This window comes from Eschrichtius robustus, chromosome 19, assembly GCF_028021215.1.
Source record: "Eschrichtius robustus isolate mEscRob2 chromosome 19, mEscRob2.pri, whole genome shotgun sequence".
NCBI lineage: Eukaryota > Metazoa > Chordata > Mammalia > Artiodactyla > Eschrichtiidae > Eschrichtius > Eschrichtius robustus.
Window position 1 is genome coordinate 18,984,964 of NC_090842.1, and position 17,865 is coordinate 19,002,828.

Here is a 17,865-nt window from a genome sequence, read left to right on the forward strand (position 1 = left end):
TCCATTGAGAAATGTTTAACCAGACACAGCACTCACCAAAAACAAACTACAGTCAACAGGACCAATTTTTTTTACCAAAACTTGTATCTCTTGATTCCTTTCCAAACCACAAATGCCTTAACTCTGACTGAGTTGGCATTTATTCTGCAGTGACGAATAGGTTCTATATCTGCACTGTGCAGTAGTAGCCATTAGCCACATATGGCTGTTGAGCACTTGAAATGTGATTAGTGCAACTGAGGAATTGAATTTTAAAATTTTATTTAACTTAACTAGCTACATGTAGCTAGTAGCTACCATACTGGACTGCACAAGTCTAGGGAAACAATATACAGAAACTTTGATTCAAGGTGTGCCCTCTTGCCCTGTGGCACAGACTTATTATCACACAGGAAGATAAATTACACAAGGAAATGTCTTCTTCCTGCCAATTCTAAGATTCCATAAGCATCTCTACTTTTCTATCCTACCTGCACCCATTTCACTTTATATTTTTTGTACATCTTTATCTTCTTATCTACAAGTTGTTAAACCTCCCAAAGTGATTAATTTCCATGTGTATGTATATTCGGTCCCTACTATTGCAGTTATAAAACCAACAAACAGACTTGGTTTCCCAACCTAACTATCCACTAAGGTGCAATTCAGTGCTGCAAAAACAGGCAGCAACGTACAGATCTAATACTAGTCATCTCAGTCTCCTGTAAGCATAGAAACAAAGGATTGAAAACCACTCTGCCATTATAATGTGCTCACTGCTGTTTCTGTACTCATTTACAGTTTGCCAACATTAAAGGGCTGACAGCTTCACAAACTGTACCCACTGCAAAAGGGATTAGCACACCAGGAGAAGGATTGAAGGAGATAAACAACAAAGACCTCACAGAAATTAATTCCACTAGGAAGCCTGAGTGCTGTAAGGAGTCTCTGGCATCCCTCCCTCAGAAGGCTTCCTGGGAGAAGTCTGTATCCAGCACAGAGGGGAAGAATGTGGTCACCATCCAGTAATGAGAGGGGGGTGACATGGCTCACTAAGCAAGTACTAGGGCACCTGGAGTGTGAGGGCCTTGCTTCCCCCTGGAGCCACTGGGAGGCAACAAGTTCCTGAGATCAGCTGGTCATTTACTTCAGTAGAGAAAACTAAAGCCTGGGTCAGGGATCCTTCAAAGACAAGTGCAGTCTGCTTGAAGGATTAGCTCCAGAGGATCCCTGGGATAGGTGCCAGATTGGGTCAGACAGGAGTCATGTTTACACAGTCTGGGCAAGTCAGCCTTTGCACAAGACTCCCTGTTGTCAGGCAAATCCCCAACCCATGACAGTAGGAATGTACTCCTATGTTCTCACAGATGCATGCATGCCCTGAACAAAAGGCAGCTGTGAGCATGCTCCCCTAAATTGCCTTTATTGAGCAAGTGTGACCAAGGTTAGTCCCTTGTCTGCAACTGGGGCCGGTTTGGTGGAGAAGAATGGTCAGAAAGGTAGATTGCCTCATAGTTCCCATCTTTATCGTTGACCAATTTCAAAACCTAAGGACAAGAAGCCCATGGGGCATACCAAGCCAGCAGGTTCTTCTGGGTCCAGGATGACAGTGTCTGGAATCATCACAGGACAGTTGTCCAATCCAGTGCAGCCATGTGGCCCATGAAGGAACATCCATTAGGGCAAACCTACCCCTTTGGCCAGACCTGGGTGCTAAAGCACAGCCTGAGCGCCAGAATTAGTTGCTTCCGATCATGAATCTGCTGATGGAGGTTGAAGCAGCTTTACTTCCAGAGTCTTCACTGATCTCCACAGAGAGAAAACAGAAGTCTCCAAAGTACCAAGCTCTTCCTGAGACTGCAGCCCCACCAGACCTCAGGCAAGGGGAGGCAGGCAGGAGATGAGTGCATTATCCCGATGATCCACACCAAGGTGGCTCAGGGTAAAAAAAGCCTGGTGCCTGGTGTCAGGGACAGAAGAGGAGGAGGATGCAGCCTGGTGTGAGGTTTTCAGAAAAATGACCACTTCTAGCACCAAGATGGGCTTGCGTGGGTCTGCACAGCAGCCCCTCATACCGGCCCTTACAGAGAGGAACAAGCTACTTGTCAGTTTGGGTCCAGGAGATGTTCTCTAAACCATTGACAGCTGAAAGAATTCAAGTGATTCACCTGAATCCTAGGACAGTTTCTGCCCTCTTAGAGTTCATACCAGAAACCCAGGGATTTGCTTTTTGTCAACTAGAACAGAGACCTAAGGTCTCAAATAAAATAAAGGATTATCTTTCAAAGTAGCAGTATTACCAGACCTCTGACTCATGAATTTGTTCATCTGTCCTTGTGGAACTTGAGCCAGGTGCTTGTAACATGTGACCTATCTGTATACTAAAGTGTAACTGGTACATGAGTAAAAAATCTTTAAAGTTCACCTCTGCAGGTAAGACTCAACAGAAGACTGTGCTAAAACCGAGCAAAACAATCTGTGGTCAGAGTCTGACCCACCACCACATAGACACCTCTAAGGTCAGAGGGACTTGCTTTGGGATACTTGGAATTTTTAAACACAATCAGCCTACTGCATCCTGTAGATTAATGAACACCAATGCTTTGCTAGAACTGGTGTCCTGGATTAAATAATATCAATAAATAATAGAATACAACTCTTTCACCAGGGAAGGATTTTGAGCCAGAGGAAGAAATGGTAGCATTTCAGGCCTCTAATGTCAGATGCTTGGACCTGGTCAGAGGAAAACTTCCCATAGAGCAGCCCCTTTGTAGAAACTCCCAGTTCAAACCTCAAAATTCAGAAACCACCAGCCACAGCTATTAACCTCGCACTCCCTCTTCCCCCAATGCGGCTCACCAAGTAAGTGTTTGCAAGGGCTGCACCTACTCACCAGGAACAAAACTAAGCAACCATTCCCCTATTCCCCGAGCCCTCTGTCACCACCACCCTCTGAAGTCCCCACCTTCACGCTGGCCCCAGATCCTGAGACCCATAGCTTACCGATGAGAGTGACCACCTGAGCAGGCCATCAGCCCTGAGCCCCCTTACATAATGTGGGCCAACAGCCCTCCTTGAGTATAAGAGAGTTGGGTCCACACAGTCTTGTCATCTGGACTTCGGTGGCTGTGGCCACAGGTAGCGGCCTTCCAGGCCTCAGGGGATATCACCTCTGGCCTCTACTCAGTTTTCCTCTCAACCTGTCTCTCTTCAGCTACATCTAGCTCGGTCAGGACGCAAAAGCAAAGCTTCTGGGTGACTTCGGTGATAGCAGCTAAATGAAAATAGAGAATAGAATTTAGCAAACTGACATTTAGCCACAGCCCCAGTCTGAACACCACAAGGCTGATTAAAAGCATGCGGTTCCCTCCCCACCTGTCCCCTGGGTACCCTGTACCAGGCTCACTCCCAGCAACCCTCACTGTCCTCCATCCCATGCCCCACCAGAGGGTCTGATGCATGACTCCTTGTCTTGCTATATGGACTGAACTTTCAGGAGGGAGTGTTTTAACCCCAAACTACGAGTCTAAAGTTGGAATTAAAGTGATCATGTCAAGACCAAAAGGGGCGGCCAGGCTTCCAGCGTATCACTAGTATGCGGAAGCTGTTAGCCACACCCACCTGTGCATGTGTCTTTGTATATACACACACACAAGGCCAGTGTGTGATAGGCAAAGAGAAGCTCACCAAGGACATTCCGAATAAAGAGTGGTCTCCGGGACTCTGGCAGATAAACACCCAGGAAGTAGATGGGGACCCCAGAGAGGGCAATCCCGATGCCAATGAGGGAATTGATGGTGTCACTGAAGAGGGGCACAACCACCAGAAACAAGGAGCATATGCAGAACACGATGGGAAAAAACAGGCTCAGCTGAAATGAAGGGAGGTGAGATATTAGATAAAATAGGATGGGGGAACAGGAGAATGGGGTGTGGGGAAGAAGTCACCTTGGGGAGATGGCCCACCCCTCCTAGCCTAGAGCCACTGACCTTGAGAGGCCGGGGCCGCTCGGGCTCCTTCCAGCGAAGGTAGAGCTGTCCAGCGACAGACAGGCCCACAAAGAACCAGTAGCTGAAGCTGAAGTAGTTGATGAGCAGGAAGACATCCTCCACAGTGAGGTAGATGAGTGTCATGGTGCACTGGAGGGGCAGAGGTTGGGGAGAAGTGGGCACTGTCACCACCAAGCCACCCAGGAGACTCCACCGTCCAGCAGTCAGCACCACATCTGCTGACTGCTGACTTAGCTTCACCAGATTACCTCCAGGTCTTTTCAGTGATCCCTTGGCATCAGATAGGTCCATTCTTCACAATGGCCTTCTCTCCTTCTTCTTTTGGGGGCCCTTCCTGCACTCAATGCCTCCCTTCTTTTTGCAAGCACTTCAGTAACAAGCCAGACTCGGTTCCCCTTCTGATGGCAGACAGTGAGGCCCTCCTCACTGCAATGCACCAACCTCAACATGAATCACACTGTGCCCTCTGGAGACTGTTATACGTGGGTCCCAACTACCTGGCATACAAGTGGAGGAAATGTCTCCAGAACTATCTCACTGTCCTGGAGCCTTAGAAATGCAGATTAGCAAAATGGAACCATCCCCCTGGGAAGAAGTATGACAGGATTTGTCCTCTGGAACAAAAGAGTTCTAGAAGACAGGAGTCAGGGACTAGAGTCCTGGGACAAGGTTAGATTTGCTTTAACAGCCAAAGCAGTCTTGAGGGAAAAAAACGGAGCTGGAGGAATCAGACTCCCTGACTTCAGACTATACTACAAAGCTACAGTAATCAAGACAATATGGTACTGGCACAAAAACAGAAATATAGATCAATGGAACAGGATAGAAAGCCCAGAGCTAAACCCACGCACATATGGTCAACTAATCTATGACAAAGGAGGCAAGGATATACAATGGAGAAAAGACAGTCTCTTCAATAAGTGGTACTGGGAAAACTGGACAGCTACATGTAAAAGAATGAAATTAGAACACTCCCTAACACCATACACAAAAATAAACTCAAAATGGATTAGAGACCTAAATGTAAGACCAGACACTATAAAACTCTTAGAGGAAAACACAGGAAAAACACTCTTTGACATAAATCACAGCAAGATCTTTTTTGATCCACTTCCTAGAGTAATGGAAATAAAAACAAAAATAAACAAATGGGACCTAATGAAACTTAAAAGCTTTTGCAAAGCAAAGGAAACTACAAACAAGACAAAAAGACAACCCTCAGAATGGGAGGAAATATCTGCAAATGAAGCAACTGATGAGGGATTAATCTCCAAAATATACAAACAGCTCATGCAGCTCAATATCACAAAAACAAACAACCCAATCAAAAAATGGGCAGAAGACCTAAATAGACATTTCTCCAAAGAAGACATACAGATGGCCAAGAAGCACGTGAAAAGCTGCTCAACATCACTAATTATTAGAGAAGTGCAAATCAAAACTACAATGAGGTATCACCTCACACCAGTTAGAATGGGCATCATCAGAAAATCTACAAACAACAAAGGTTGAAGAGGGTGTGGAGAAAAGGGAACCCTCTCGCACTGTTGGTGGGAATGTCAATTGATACAGCCGCTATGGAGAAGAGTATGGAGGTTCCTTAAAAAACTAAAAATAGAATTACCATATGACCCAGCAATCCCACTACTGGGCATATACCCAGAGAAAACCATAATTCAAAAAGACACATGCACCCCAATGTTCACTGCAGCACTATTTATGGAAGCAACCTAAATGTCCATCGACAGATGAATGGATAAAGAAGATGTGGTACATATATACAATGGAATATTACTCAGCCATAAAAAGGAATGAGATTGGGTCATTTGTAGAGACGTGGATGGATCTAGAGACTGCCATACAGAATGAAGTAAGTCAGAAAGAGAAAAACAAATATCCTATATTAACGCATATATGTGGAACCTAGAAAAATGGTACAGATGAACTGGTTTGCAGGGCAGAAACAGAGACACAGATGTAGAGAACAAACGTATGGACACCAAGGGGGGAAAGTGGCAGGGGGTGGGGGGTGGTGGTGGGGATGAATTGGGAGATTGGGATTGACATGTATACACTGATGTGGATAAAATTGATGACTAATAAGAATCTGCTGTATAAAAAAATAAATAACATAAAATTTAAAAATAAATAAATAAATAATAGATTTGCTTTAACTTCAAGAATATGGAGTTCCCCCTACCTGTCTTTTCACCCAAATTATCAACAAAGGATTTAAAACAAGAAGAGCCCATTCTAGAGAGAGAAAGGAGACCCTATATTAAGAGGAGAAAAGTGGGGTGGAAGGTGATTAATTTACAAGACATGATGTCAGATTGCCCTAAATTTATAAATTCAGTGCTATCCCAATCAATATATTGAGAGGATATTTTGTTATTTTGATAAAATGATACAAAAGTTCATCAAGACAAATAAACAGGTAAGAATTGCAATGAAAATTCCAGTGGGGAGAGGGGAACTGAAGAAGTACCCTCAGCCCCTCCTTAGTTCTCAAATATTCCGTATAAAGCTAAATAAGGAAGCTTGGTGCTGATGCAAGGATGAGGAAGGATGAGTTGAGATGACTGTACATTTAAGGGGCAAATCATGGTACTTGGCACATAAGAAGCACTCTAAAAATTAACTACTTTTATATGATAAAAATTTGAAAAATGTGGAAAAGTGGATTATTCAATAAATGATATTTGTACAGTTGGCTAGCCATTTGAGAAAAAAATTAAGTGAATGCCTACCTCACTCCATTCACCAAAATATAAATTCCAGATGAATCCAAAACTTTAAGTAATGAAACCATAAAGGAAAGAACTAAATGACAAGAAAATGAACTATTTTTCAAATCTTGGAGTAAGGCCTTCCTCAGGGTCCCTGTTAGCCTTTACGCCTAATAATACCTTAGTGCAAATTAGAAAATGACAGTCCTTCTTCAGGACTCCTTCCGTCTGTCAGAATACTTAATAATTTACTGATTTTGTTGAAATAAAACACTTTAATGCCATCTACTATATATAAATCTATGATGCCTATGATATGAACAGAGGCCCCTAGGGTAGCTAGTGTACAACTGGCCTGGCTTTTCTAAATATGATTTAACAAAAAAAAAAAAAAAAAAAAAAAAGAGGAGCTAGAAGGAGGAGGAAAAAAGGAAGCCACTGACAGAAAAGATAGATTAATCTTACTAATTCACTTTTATATTCTTTTGTAGTATTTGCCTTCCCTAATATAACTATGTTTTACTTTTATATTTTTAAAAAATTGTAAGAAAAAGGAAGAAACACTGAGAGGCTCAGGAAGTATCCCAAGAAGCTAGTACACCTCCCCGCAAACAGTCTTCTCATAAAGTTGGCAGGAGCACCACACAGATACGTCCAATCCCCACACTCCCCAGCACAGCTTACATTGAACAATAAAGCAGGGATGGGTGTAAAACGCTCAACGTGGATCATGGAGAGAAGGTCCGGGAGGTGGCCCTCACGGGAGCCCACGAAAAACAACCTGGAAGGACAAAAAAATGTGTCAGGAGCATCTTTGTACTCAGCCGTGCAGCCACACTCCTCACTCAGACAAACCAGGCTCAGCTCCAGAAGAAAGCAGGGGGCAGTCTCTCAGGAACCTCCCATGTTCTCTATGCATGACCAACCCAACCTACCCCCATTTTACCCACAGGTGTCTCCACCATTACCCATGAATGCCCTACCCCACTGTTACCCACTGACACCCCCAGCCCCTCAGCTATGCAACCCACCATCACCCAATGGATACCTCACCCTGTCATCACCCATTGGCACCCCAATCCACTCCACCGGGGTACCCCACTCTGCCACCCCACACATTTCCTACATAACATAATGGCTTTTTAAAGAAGGGCAGCCAGACTTCTGATGGTCTGCCCTCCATATACCTTCCCTGAGCTCCTGGTATATGAAAAGTCAGGGAGAGCCTGGGGCTCAAAGAGACAACCCAAGCTTTCTCTCTGCACCTAATGAGCCCTACTGACTGGGAAACAGAGCAGCAGAGAAAGGAAACGCCATCCAGGTAGTCAGCAGCATCATGGAGCACTCAGCACCAGGCTTGGGGGTGGGCTGGGGAACAAAAAGCTTCACAAGAGATGATCACATCTGGACTGGGAAGAAGAGTTGGGGTTTTCCAGAAGGTGACTGTGGGGTGGAGACACAGCATGGGCAAGGGCAAAAGAGGCTTAGAGGCATAAAAGAGTATAGCCTCTTTGAAGGTAGGCGCTAGAATGCCTATAGTCCCAGGATAAGGTGTGTGAGGAGAGTGCTGGGAAAAACCTGCTTATGAGGCCATGCTGTGGGGTCTGAACAAACACCAAGAACCAGCTGTGGCTCTGAAGTAACAGCCTGACCGGATTTGACACAGAGACTCTGGTAACATCACTGAGGCCAACTAAAGCAGGGAGAGGCTAAGGTATGGGGGGGACAGCCAGACATCTGTGACAAGGTCCCATAATAGAAGAGGTCTGAATGAGGGTGGACACCCTGGCAGAGGACAAATCTGCTGGTCTTCTGTGTGTGCCCACACGTTTGAGCTGGGAGATGAGGGTGGACTCCAAGGGAAAAAATCAAGAGGCCAAGAGGCTGGGAACTCCCTGGCAGTCCAGTGGTCAGGACTCTGCGCTTTCACTGCTGAGGGCCCAGGTTCGATCCCTGGTTGGGGAACTAAGATCCCACGAGCTGTGTGGTGCACCAACCCCCACAAAAACAAAAAGAGGCCAAGAGGCCAAGTAAGGAGGACTGACGGACCACAACCTCACAGCTGGAGACAAAGCACACATGGGGCACATGTGAAGTTTGAGATACTTATGGGCCATCCAGGTGGAGCCACAGGAGTTGATGGTATCATCTGGAAGGATGTCATAGGGCACGATGTTGAAGTTGGCTCACAAGGCTAATATCTGTACTAGAGCAGAGGAGAAATATGCAGAGGGAATGCTGGAGAGGATGTGAAGGTGAGGCAAAGGTGTCTAGTACAAAGCCAAAGACAGCTGCATGGGTAATAAAGAGAAAGTGAAGAAGGTAACACAGGCAGAAACGGTTGTGCATTATCTTGACATTACTGCAGTTCACTTCATGTGCAGGTCCAGATTCTTACTCTGAGTCCCCTACCCTCACCCTCACCCTCATCCTGTCAATGCCACAAGATAGCTGAGTGAGGTTAGAATATACCTACTACCTAAATATTTTGGGACAATTGGCAGAGTCAGTTGGGATGTCCTGGGCCTCAATAAGGGTGAGGCTATGGGAAACATCATCTTTGAGTGGGGCAACTTATGAACAGCCACATGGGGTGCAACCTTGGCCACACCAGGCTGAGGTGAGGGAAGATGACACCATATTCTTTTTTTTTTTTTTTGGCTGCACCACACAGCTTGCGGGATCTCAGTTCCCCAATCAGGGATTTAACCTGGGCCACGGCAGTGAAAGCCCAGAATCCTAACCACTAGGCCACCAGGGAACCCCTGACACCATATTCTTTTACAAGGCCTTGATCTCTTTATTACTCTGGTTGCCCTACAGAGGCCCCAAGTACATGGACTGGGGTGTCAAAATTAGTAAGAAGAATGAATAGGACAAAACTATCTCTTTCATTAATTCATTCTCCTATCTGTTCATGTGGCAAATATTTACTGAATGCCTATTATACTCCTGGCCCTGGAGACAGCAACATTTATATGGTGAGTGGAAGAGAAATCAAGAAAGAAGACTTCCTCTTAGATATCAGAGGGTCACAGAAGCCATGGGAATAGTTTCAGAGGAAGAAGGGTGGTAAATATCACTTGCTTCAGGGGTCCAGTAGGGTAAGAACTAAAAGCAGGCTAAGAAGGAAGTCACTGGCACCCTTGACAAGAACATTTTTAAGGTAGTAGAAGCCTACCTATGGGTAGAAAGATGAATGACAGTCAAAATGCAAACGATTTCCTTTAGAAGTATGTCCAATAAGGAAGAGGGGAAATGAGAAACTGTTTCGTGATTTCTCCAAGTGAAGAAGAGAGAAGCTTGTGCACAGCTGCCTCCAAATGAACATCCACCAAAGAGAAGGGCCAAGTGATGAAGTGCTGAAGAAGAGGGGACGTGCCGGAACCCTGAGACCAGGTAGCAGAATCAGCCTGAAAAGGCAGAACTGGTCCTCTCTATGAAACAACTGGAAGGACAGTGCTCTTACAGGTAAGTCTCTGTACAGAGAAAAGAGCTGGAGCCTACCTGTCGGCCGCAGTGTTTTCTGTGATGTGAGGGGCAGAGTCATCCTGTACCAGTACCCAGTATACAGCAAGTGCTCAATAATCATTTATTACAAGAATGAATCCTGGGCCTGCAGCATAATCTGCAGGAGCCTAGAGTCTGGTCCCCAACAGGATCCCTCCTCCAAGCTACTGCCTTCTTCCCCTCTACCTCTTACCAATCTGTCCTCATCTCACACGGAAACGTAAGCGACCAGCACACAAATGTTATACAAAGGCAAGGACACGCATGCACACATGCATACACAACACAGAGTACTAACCACTATACGATCATGGCCACACATGCATACACACACGTACACACCCTGCATGTCCGAGAGAGGGATAAGGGAAAGAAAGGCTCCGATGGATTCACCTCGAGCCTCAGAGAATTAAATACTGGTCTGTTATCGGTGAAGCAGAAACACAGTACCTTGATGAAGCAAAGATAGATGCGTTGAGGCCCCCAAAGCAGGACAGGGCAACAGCAATGGGAATGGTCCAGCTAAACATGCCAAATGTCTGGTCAGCAAATGTCTGGGGACAGAGCACAGAAGAGGCACTCAGCATAGGACAGGGTTCCCACAGCCTCCTGCATCTCTCAGGACAAATGCCGTCACTGCTGAGCAGCCCGCCCTCTGGCCCAGACCCACCACCTGGCCCTGCAGAGCTGAAGTGGCAGCAGAAACAAAGATCCAGCCATTCAGTACTATGAGATGACAAGCGAATGGGGATCCCAACAGACTCACCACAGCCACGGCATCACTGCCAAGGACATCTGAAATGCTCAGCACTGTGTAATAGGCCACGTTGGTCAGGATGTAGATGAGTGTCACAATCGGCATAGAAATCCCGATGGCCAGGGGCAAATTTCTGTCAGGACAACAGAAATAGGACTACCTGGAACCAACCTCTCCTTGGGGGTCAAAGTTACCCAGGAATTCCCTGGCCTCTGGATCTTTGAGGCTGACTCCTCTTCCCCACGTAGCCTAAGGGAAGTATGCGCCCCACGCCCCAGGCTCTTTCTACTGAGAGAGAGAGAGAGAGAGAGAGACCCTTCCCTGTGAAGATGGCTCATGATCAATATTTGATCCTCGCCCCAGTGGGACCACTGGGTCCCACTGAAGGAGGAGCACTGTCCTCTAGGGACTGGAGGCCAGGCTGGGAACCTGGCTGCCCAGAATAAGCTTCTGGCTCCCCAGGCTTCAGTGTCAGCACCAGAGTGCAAGGTCTTAAAATCTCAGCCCCAGCTGGGTTAGCTGCTGCCCACCGAAGGACCTCTCCTCCAGGAAGGACCCTGGGGATCCTCCAGTGTGAATATGAGGCCGAGGAGCCAGGGGTTTCCCACCTTCACTCACTCCCGTCCTCGCCCCTAATCCCTCACAGCTGGAGAAGGGGGAACAGGAAGAAGGGATGGGAGACAGAGGGGGGAGGGGAGGGAAGAGGGCAAGCGTGCCCACTATCAGCAGGAGTTCCAGCCAAGTTGGGGAGAGTGAGGTCCCACCTTTACCTTTCTGGGTTTTTGATTTCTTCTGTTACAAAATTAAGGGTGTCCCAACCTGAGTAAGAGAAGAGGGCAGAGTAGAGGGCGAGAGAGAGGTCTCCCAAGTCCCAGGAGGAACCCTTAAAGGCATCCTGAAAGTGCTCAGAGTGTCCTGTGGGGCCAAAGGCGGGGAGGGGTGCAGAGAGGAGAAAGAGGAAGGAGAAGGACAGGAGAGATGGCAGGTGTAAGGAGAAGAGGAAGGAGGGGGAGGGGCAGCAAGAAAGAGGAAGGGAAGAGGCAAGAAAAGGAGAGAGGAGGAGGGTCAAGAAAAGAAGGGAAAAGCAAGAGGGCAGGGAGAAGAAAACAAAAAACAAAAACAATTTAATACCAAAAGAACCACCACCACCAGCTCCCCACACCCCACCCACTCCCTCTGAATAGTTCATTTTCCTTTAGTAGAACTAGACAATCTCAGAAAAACAAAGACATTCCTGGCTGCCTTCTGACGTGATAACACCTCTTCCAAAGCCCTAGTGAATTTCCATTTCCTGCAGGAGACCACACGGTAGGCCACAGTTCTTCTTCCTATTTTTAGAAAGAACCCTGTTTCACATAAAGGAGTCATTTTTCATTAACAATTAGATCTTCCTGTGGAACTGCCTCTCATGGCCCAGACGGTTCCACAACTTGGTCACATGGGTTTCTCAGTCTCATGGAGAGAACTCTGTTGCTCTACTCGCAGTGGCTATGGTTGTGTGCGGCAGGAAATCACAGGCTTCGAAGCAACTGGGATCTTATTTCTCACTGGGCCTGGGGTAGGCCTGGGCCACCTCCACCTTTGGAGAGGCAGCCTAGACATCTGTCATCCTCCTTGGAGGCCTCCAGAGACTGCAGACTTGCAAGCCAAGGGAACAGCACCCAGCTGTCCAGGAGACAGACCTTCTAGACACATTGGAGGTTTTTAATAAGACCCAGACTTCTAAGGAAGCCTGCTGTCACCCACTGCAGAAAGCCTAGACCCATCCCCCAATGTGGCAAAAAGGGCTGGGTGTGCAACAAAGAGGAGGGAAAGTAGAGACTCCCGAACCCCAGGGGTGCCACTCATCATACGCAGTAGTTGTTCCCTAGGGCACAGATCCTGGAGGGAGAATTACTCAACTACCCAATTTGACCCCAAGATGTTTCAGAGACTCTAGGAACATCCAGATGGCTGGCTGTACTAACTTGGCACACAGGCACAAAGGTACTGGACCAGCTGCCTAAGATTCATCCAGGGCACTTCTTAAAAACACACCTTTTTCTTTTTTTGTTTTGTTTTGGTTTTTGGCTGCGCCACACGGCTTGTGGGATCTTAGTTCCCTGACCAGGGACTGAACCTGGGCCCTCGGCAGTGAAAGCCAGAATCCTAACCACTAGGCCACCAGGGAATTCCCCAAAACACATCTTTTTGAACTCCAAGCCAACCAGAGTTTGATCCAATAGGTCTGAGATTGGAGTCTCAGCTCCTCAGGGGATTGTAAACACAGTCAAGTTTAGAGACAGATGACCCAGAGAACTGTGTTGTCTAATGATTGAGACATCCTTGGCCAAGGGCACCTCAGGACTTCTCTAAGGGGTCAGGGAATATTGGGAGGCCTGTTACCCTCCCGGTCAGCCTGCTCTGATCTGGGAATGAAAAGCTCTCTAAAGCCAACAGGCAGGAAAGTCAGTGCCAACTTCACAATATTTTAATATTTTGCTGAGAACTGACTTTAGGAGGAAATGCTAAATAAGAGCAAGTCCAGATGAAAAGTAAAGGCTGCAAAATAACCACTCATTTCCAGACCCCATCTCCCTGCCACCCACACACTTCCCACCCCTCTCAAGGAGGGCCAAGCCCTCCTCGCCACTGACTGGCGGTCACAGACCAAAAGCAGGAGCCAGAGCAGGGCTCACTCTATCTCCACTGATTACTTTTACGACCCAATTACAACCCAAGTTTCAAAAGCTCCTAGGCCTTCGGCTGGCTTCTTGCAATGCTCCCCACCATCACAAAGGGAAAGCAGCCCTGAGGGAGGGGCTAATTCATGTCCACTAGGCCAAACCAGCCTCGCCTAAGAAGCCCGAGAACAGATTTCCTGTTGTCACTGACACAGTCTAGCACGTATACAGAAAGAGCTGAACAGTAAAGCTAACGGAGTCCCCACATCCTCCTCAGGGAATCCAGGGGAACTCCCGGAGTCACCCACCCTCCTTCCGACCTGGGGCCCTTCTTACCCTGGCACAGTTTAACAAGGCCCATGACAATGATGGCAATGAGTGCCAGGACCTTGGCGTAAGTGAATGTGTCCTGCACACGTGTGCCCCACTTGACGTAGGCACAGTTCACAAACGTCAGCAGACCTAGGAAGAAAACCATAAAGTCAGTGGCAGGCTTGAGCTGAGGGCACCGACGCCCAACCTCTCTTTACAAAGCGCATCATTTCTATCCTGTCTGCCTAAGGCAAAGTGGCGGATGGACCGGTCAGAACCAGGAGAACAGGCAAATGGGGGACATCCCCCATCTGCCCCAGCTGAGAGGAAAACATCCCATCACTGTCGACAAGTAATGATACAAAGGCATGCACTACCACATATTCATGCATTCTGACAGCCCGAACCATTTTTGGAAATTTCCCCCAGGCCCAGGAATGGTGAACTTCACCCATTCTTCCCCACTCAGATTCCCGAAGTTTCAAACCACCTGGGGCACAAGACCTCTCCATGGCCACATTAGAGAATGGGGACAAGAGAGGCCCAACAACAAATAAGGTCAATTTAAATGCAGGTGGCAGGTCACCTAGCAGTTAGGGAGACAATGTTTAGCATGTAATTATTTTTTAAAAAGCCTGTCATGTGCCTGACAATTTCACATATATCCTCTCAATTAATTCTCACAACCACGAAATAGACATTCCTATTCCCATTTTGCAGATGAGGAAACTGAGGTTAACAGAGGCTAACTACCATTCCCAAGCTTACATAGACCTCCCTGATCTCCCCCACCCCATTCCTATCCAAACCTCCCAGTTCTCGGATAGGCCCATGGAGAAGTGGGCTCGCGTCAGCACTGCTGGCTTTACATTCCAGCTCCTCACGTACCTCAGTGATACCTGGGTCCTGTGTTAGAGGTCCCACCACCTTACCCCTGTTAAATAGGGACTGCTCTGATCCATGGAGAGGACTCGAGAACAGTATCCAAGGGGCTCCACAGTGACACCTCTAAGTACTGCCCCTAGCCTCCAAAAATAGAACTTTTACGAGAACCTCAAATGTTATTACAAAATTTGGGGGCTCATCCTCCAGGCCACGTCTACCTACTTCTACCCATGTTGCACTCTCTCCTTCAGCCAGACTCTCTCCTTACTGATGCCGGATATACACATAAGAGAAATGTCCTCCCCTCCTCCTCCTGCCATAGGCAATAGCAACTCCCACTTTCAAGGTCTAGCTCAGTCTCCACTTCCTCTGTAAAACCTTGCTAAAATATATCAGCCAGCTCCTCCCTGAGCTCTCTCTCCCTGAACCCTACAACATTCTCACTTCACACACAGCTTAGTACCTTGTGCTGTGGTCATATGGACATATGTCTCAAGAAGGTTCCTCTCTCTCCCTCAGGCATCTGGGTGGTACTTCCCCAAGGAGATCACAAATTCTTAGGGGGAAACAAAAGCATACTGTTTTCTTAAGCTTACTGCCAAGCAAAGATGGGAACTGATCGACCCTGATTGGAATCAAGATGGTGATGACTTTCGCTTAACTGCCAATCCCCTGGAGCAAGGCAATTTTCAGAAAGTTGGACATTCCTCCACTCAAATGGAGAGGAGAGCCTAGGGCCAGCCTGTGGATATAAACATGAGTGGCTGAACAGCCTCCATGGCAAGTTAAGAGCTTTCATTCAGTACTTTGGCAAATGACACAGGTGCTTACTAGTCAGTCATATAGGGTGCGTGGGGGCAGGGGGGTGGGGGAGAAACGAGGCGGTGGGGAGTAAATAATGGCCAAGGGGGAAGGGAGAAGACCAAAGGAATGCACACTGCTGGCAGGTCTTCCCGGGGACCTGCCCTGCTAATCAGAGTTCACTGCGTGAAGCTAAGCCTAGATCAGCTAACATGAGGATTACCTAATAAATAGCCACCAGTAATCCACAGGCCTCTGTGCAATACAGTAAGCATATTTTGAAGTACCTGCCAGGCCCCTTCTTGGGAATTGCTCCCCCTTCCCTATCACGGCTGATAGAGTCCAACAACGGACCCAAGCTGAGCCTATTTGATTATCTCTCCCAAGAATATGGAGTCAGGTTACCAAGAGACTGAACCTATCTAACAGCAGCGAAGTCAGGAGCCACAGCAAGTCAAAATCACATATGAGCCCCTGTAACAGAGGAAGAAAAGCCACAAGAAAGCAGAGGAAGGAAGCAGGACTACAAAAACGAGCAGAAGTGAGAGCAGCTTGTAAGAAGCTGTGCAGCTTGTGAGAAAAAGATTGATGAAGGAGAAAAACAAATACTGTATGCTAACACATATATATGGAACCTAAAAAAAAAAAAAGGTTCTGAAGAACCTAGGGGCAGGACAGAAATGAAGACGTAGAGAATGGACTTGAGGACACGGGGAGGGGGAAGAGTAAGCTGGGACGAAGTGAGAGAGTGGCACTGACATATATACACTACCAAATGTAAAATAGATAGCTAGTGGGAAGCAGCATAGCACAGGGAGATCAGCTCGGTGCTCTGTGACCACCTAGAGGGGTGGGATAGGGAGGGTGAGAGGGAGACGCGAGAGGGAGGAGATATGGGGATATATGTATATGTATAGCTGATTCACTTTGTTATACAGCAGAAACTAACACACCATTGTACAGCAATTATACTCCAATAAAGATGTTAAAAAAAAAAAAAGTTGATGAGGAAAGACACAGAAACATACAGAAGCCAGAGGCAGAGGCAAAACAGACAAGAGACAAAGACAAGGAGGCAGAGACAAAGAGATGGAGACAAGAAGAGCGATAGAAACAGAAAGATGGACATACACACGGAGAAAGAGGCTGTCTCACAATGTCCTGGCTGTGCTTGCTGTGCTTCTGGTTTGTAGCACTGAAATGTGGCTGCAAGATGGGGAGAGAAGCTGACACACTCCTCAGCCCACTGACAGGCACTCCCTCCTCTGGGTTCTGCTCCTTTTCCTTCCCTCCATCCTGCTACAAACTGCCCCCATGGCTTGGGCCTCTGCACACACTGGGAATTCAATGAGTGAAGGCAGCACCTCAGTGGAAGCCCCTGCAGACCCTCTTCTCAAAGACCGGATGGAAGGATACACAAAAGCCTGGTCACAGCAGCTGCCTCAGGGAGGAAGACTAAAGCTCTGAGAGGGAGGAGACTTTTCCACAGTACACCATTTTAGATACTTTGACTTACTTACCATGCACATACACTTCTTTCTCAATAAAAGTACTTAATTTAAAAACATTATGTAGGACTTCCCTGGTGGTGCAGTGGTTAAGAATCTGCCTGCCAACGCAGGGGACATGGGTTCGAGCCCTGGTCCCGGAAGATCCCACATGCCGCAAGCAACTAAGCCCGTGCGCCACAACTACTGAGCCTGCGCTCTAGAGCCCATGAGCCACAACTACCAAAGCCCACGTGCCTAGAGCCCATGCTCCGCAACAGACAAGCCACTGCAATGAGAAGCCCGCGCACCACAACGAAGAGTAGCCCCCACTCGCCGCAACTAGAGAAAAGCCCGCGCGTAGCAACGAAGACCCAACACAGCCAAAAGTAAATTAAAAAAAAAACAACAACAAACCACTATGTAGGACTTCCCTGGTGGTGCAGTGGTTAGGAATCCGCCTGCCAGTGCAGGGGACATGGGTTCAAGCCCTGGTCTGGGAAGATCCCACATGCCGCTGAGCAACTAAGCCCGTGGACCACAACTACTGAGCCTGCGCTCTAGAGCCCACGAGCCACAACTACTGAAGCCCATGTGCCTAGAGCCCGTGCTCTGCAGCAAGAGAAGCCACCGCAATGAGAAGCCCGCGCACCACAACGAAGAGTAGCCCATGCTGGCCGCAACTAGAGAAAAGCCCGCGCGTAGCAACAAAGACCCAACGCAGCCAAAAAT

At 47.4% G+C, this 17,865-nt stretch overlaps 1 protein-coding gene across 2 annotated transcripts in view; it reads right to left on the reverse strand.

The window, feature by feature from the left end:
* Positions 1-11: 11 nt before the first annotated feature.
* SLC7A6 (solute carrier family 7 member 6) overlaps positions 12-17,865 on the reverse strand; it is a 36,265-nt gene continuing 18,411 nt past the window's right edge. For both annotated transcript variants that reach the window (XM_068528222.1, XM_068528221.1), the window contains exons 5-12: positions 13,985-14,110; positions 11,756-11,900; positions 10,995-11,118; positions 10,679-10,782; positions 7,403-7,499; positions 3,969-4,118; positions 3,667-3,850; positions 12-3,253 (exon numbers count right to left, since the gene is read on the reverse strand). In XM_068528222.1, the coding sequence (XP_068384323.1) occupies positions 3,159-3,253; positions 3,667-3,850; positions 3,969-4,118; positions 7,403-7,499; positions 10,679-10,782; positions 10,995-11,118; positions 11,756-11,900; positions 13,985-14,110 (1,025 nt within the window). In that variant the 3' untranslated portion in view covers positions 12-3,158. The remainder of the gene's footprint in view (positions 3,254-3,666; positions 3,851-3,968; positions 4,119-7,402; positions 7,500-10,678; positions 10,783-10,994; positions 11,119-11,755; positions 11,901-13,984; positions 14,111-17,865) is intronic.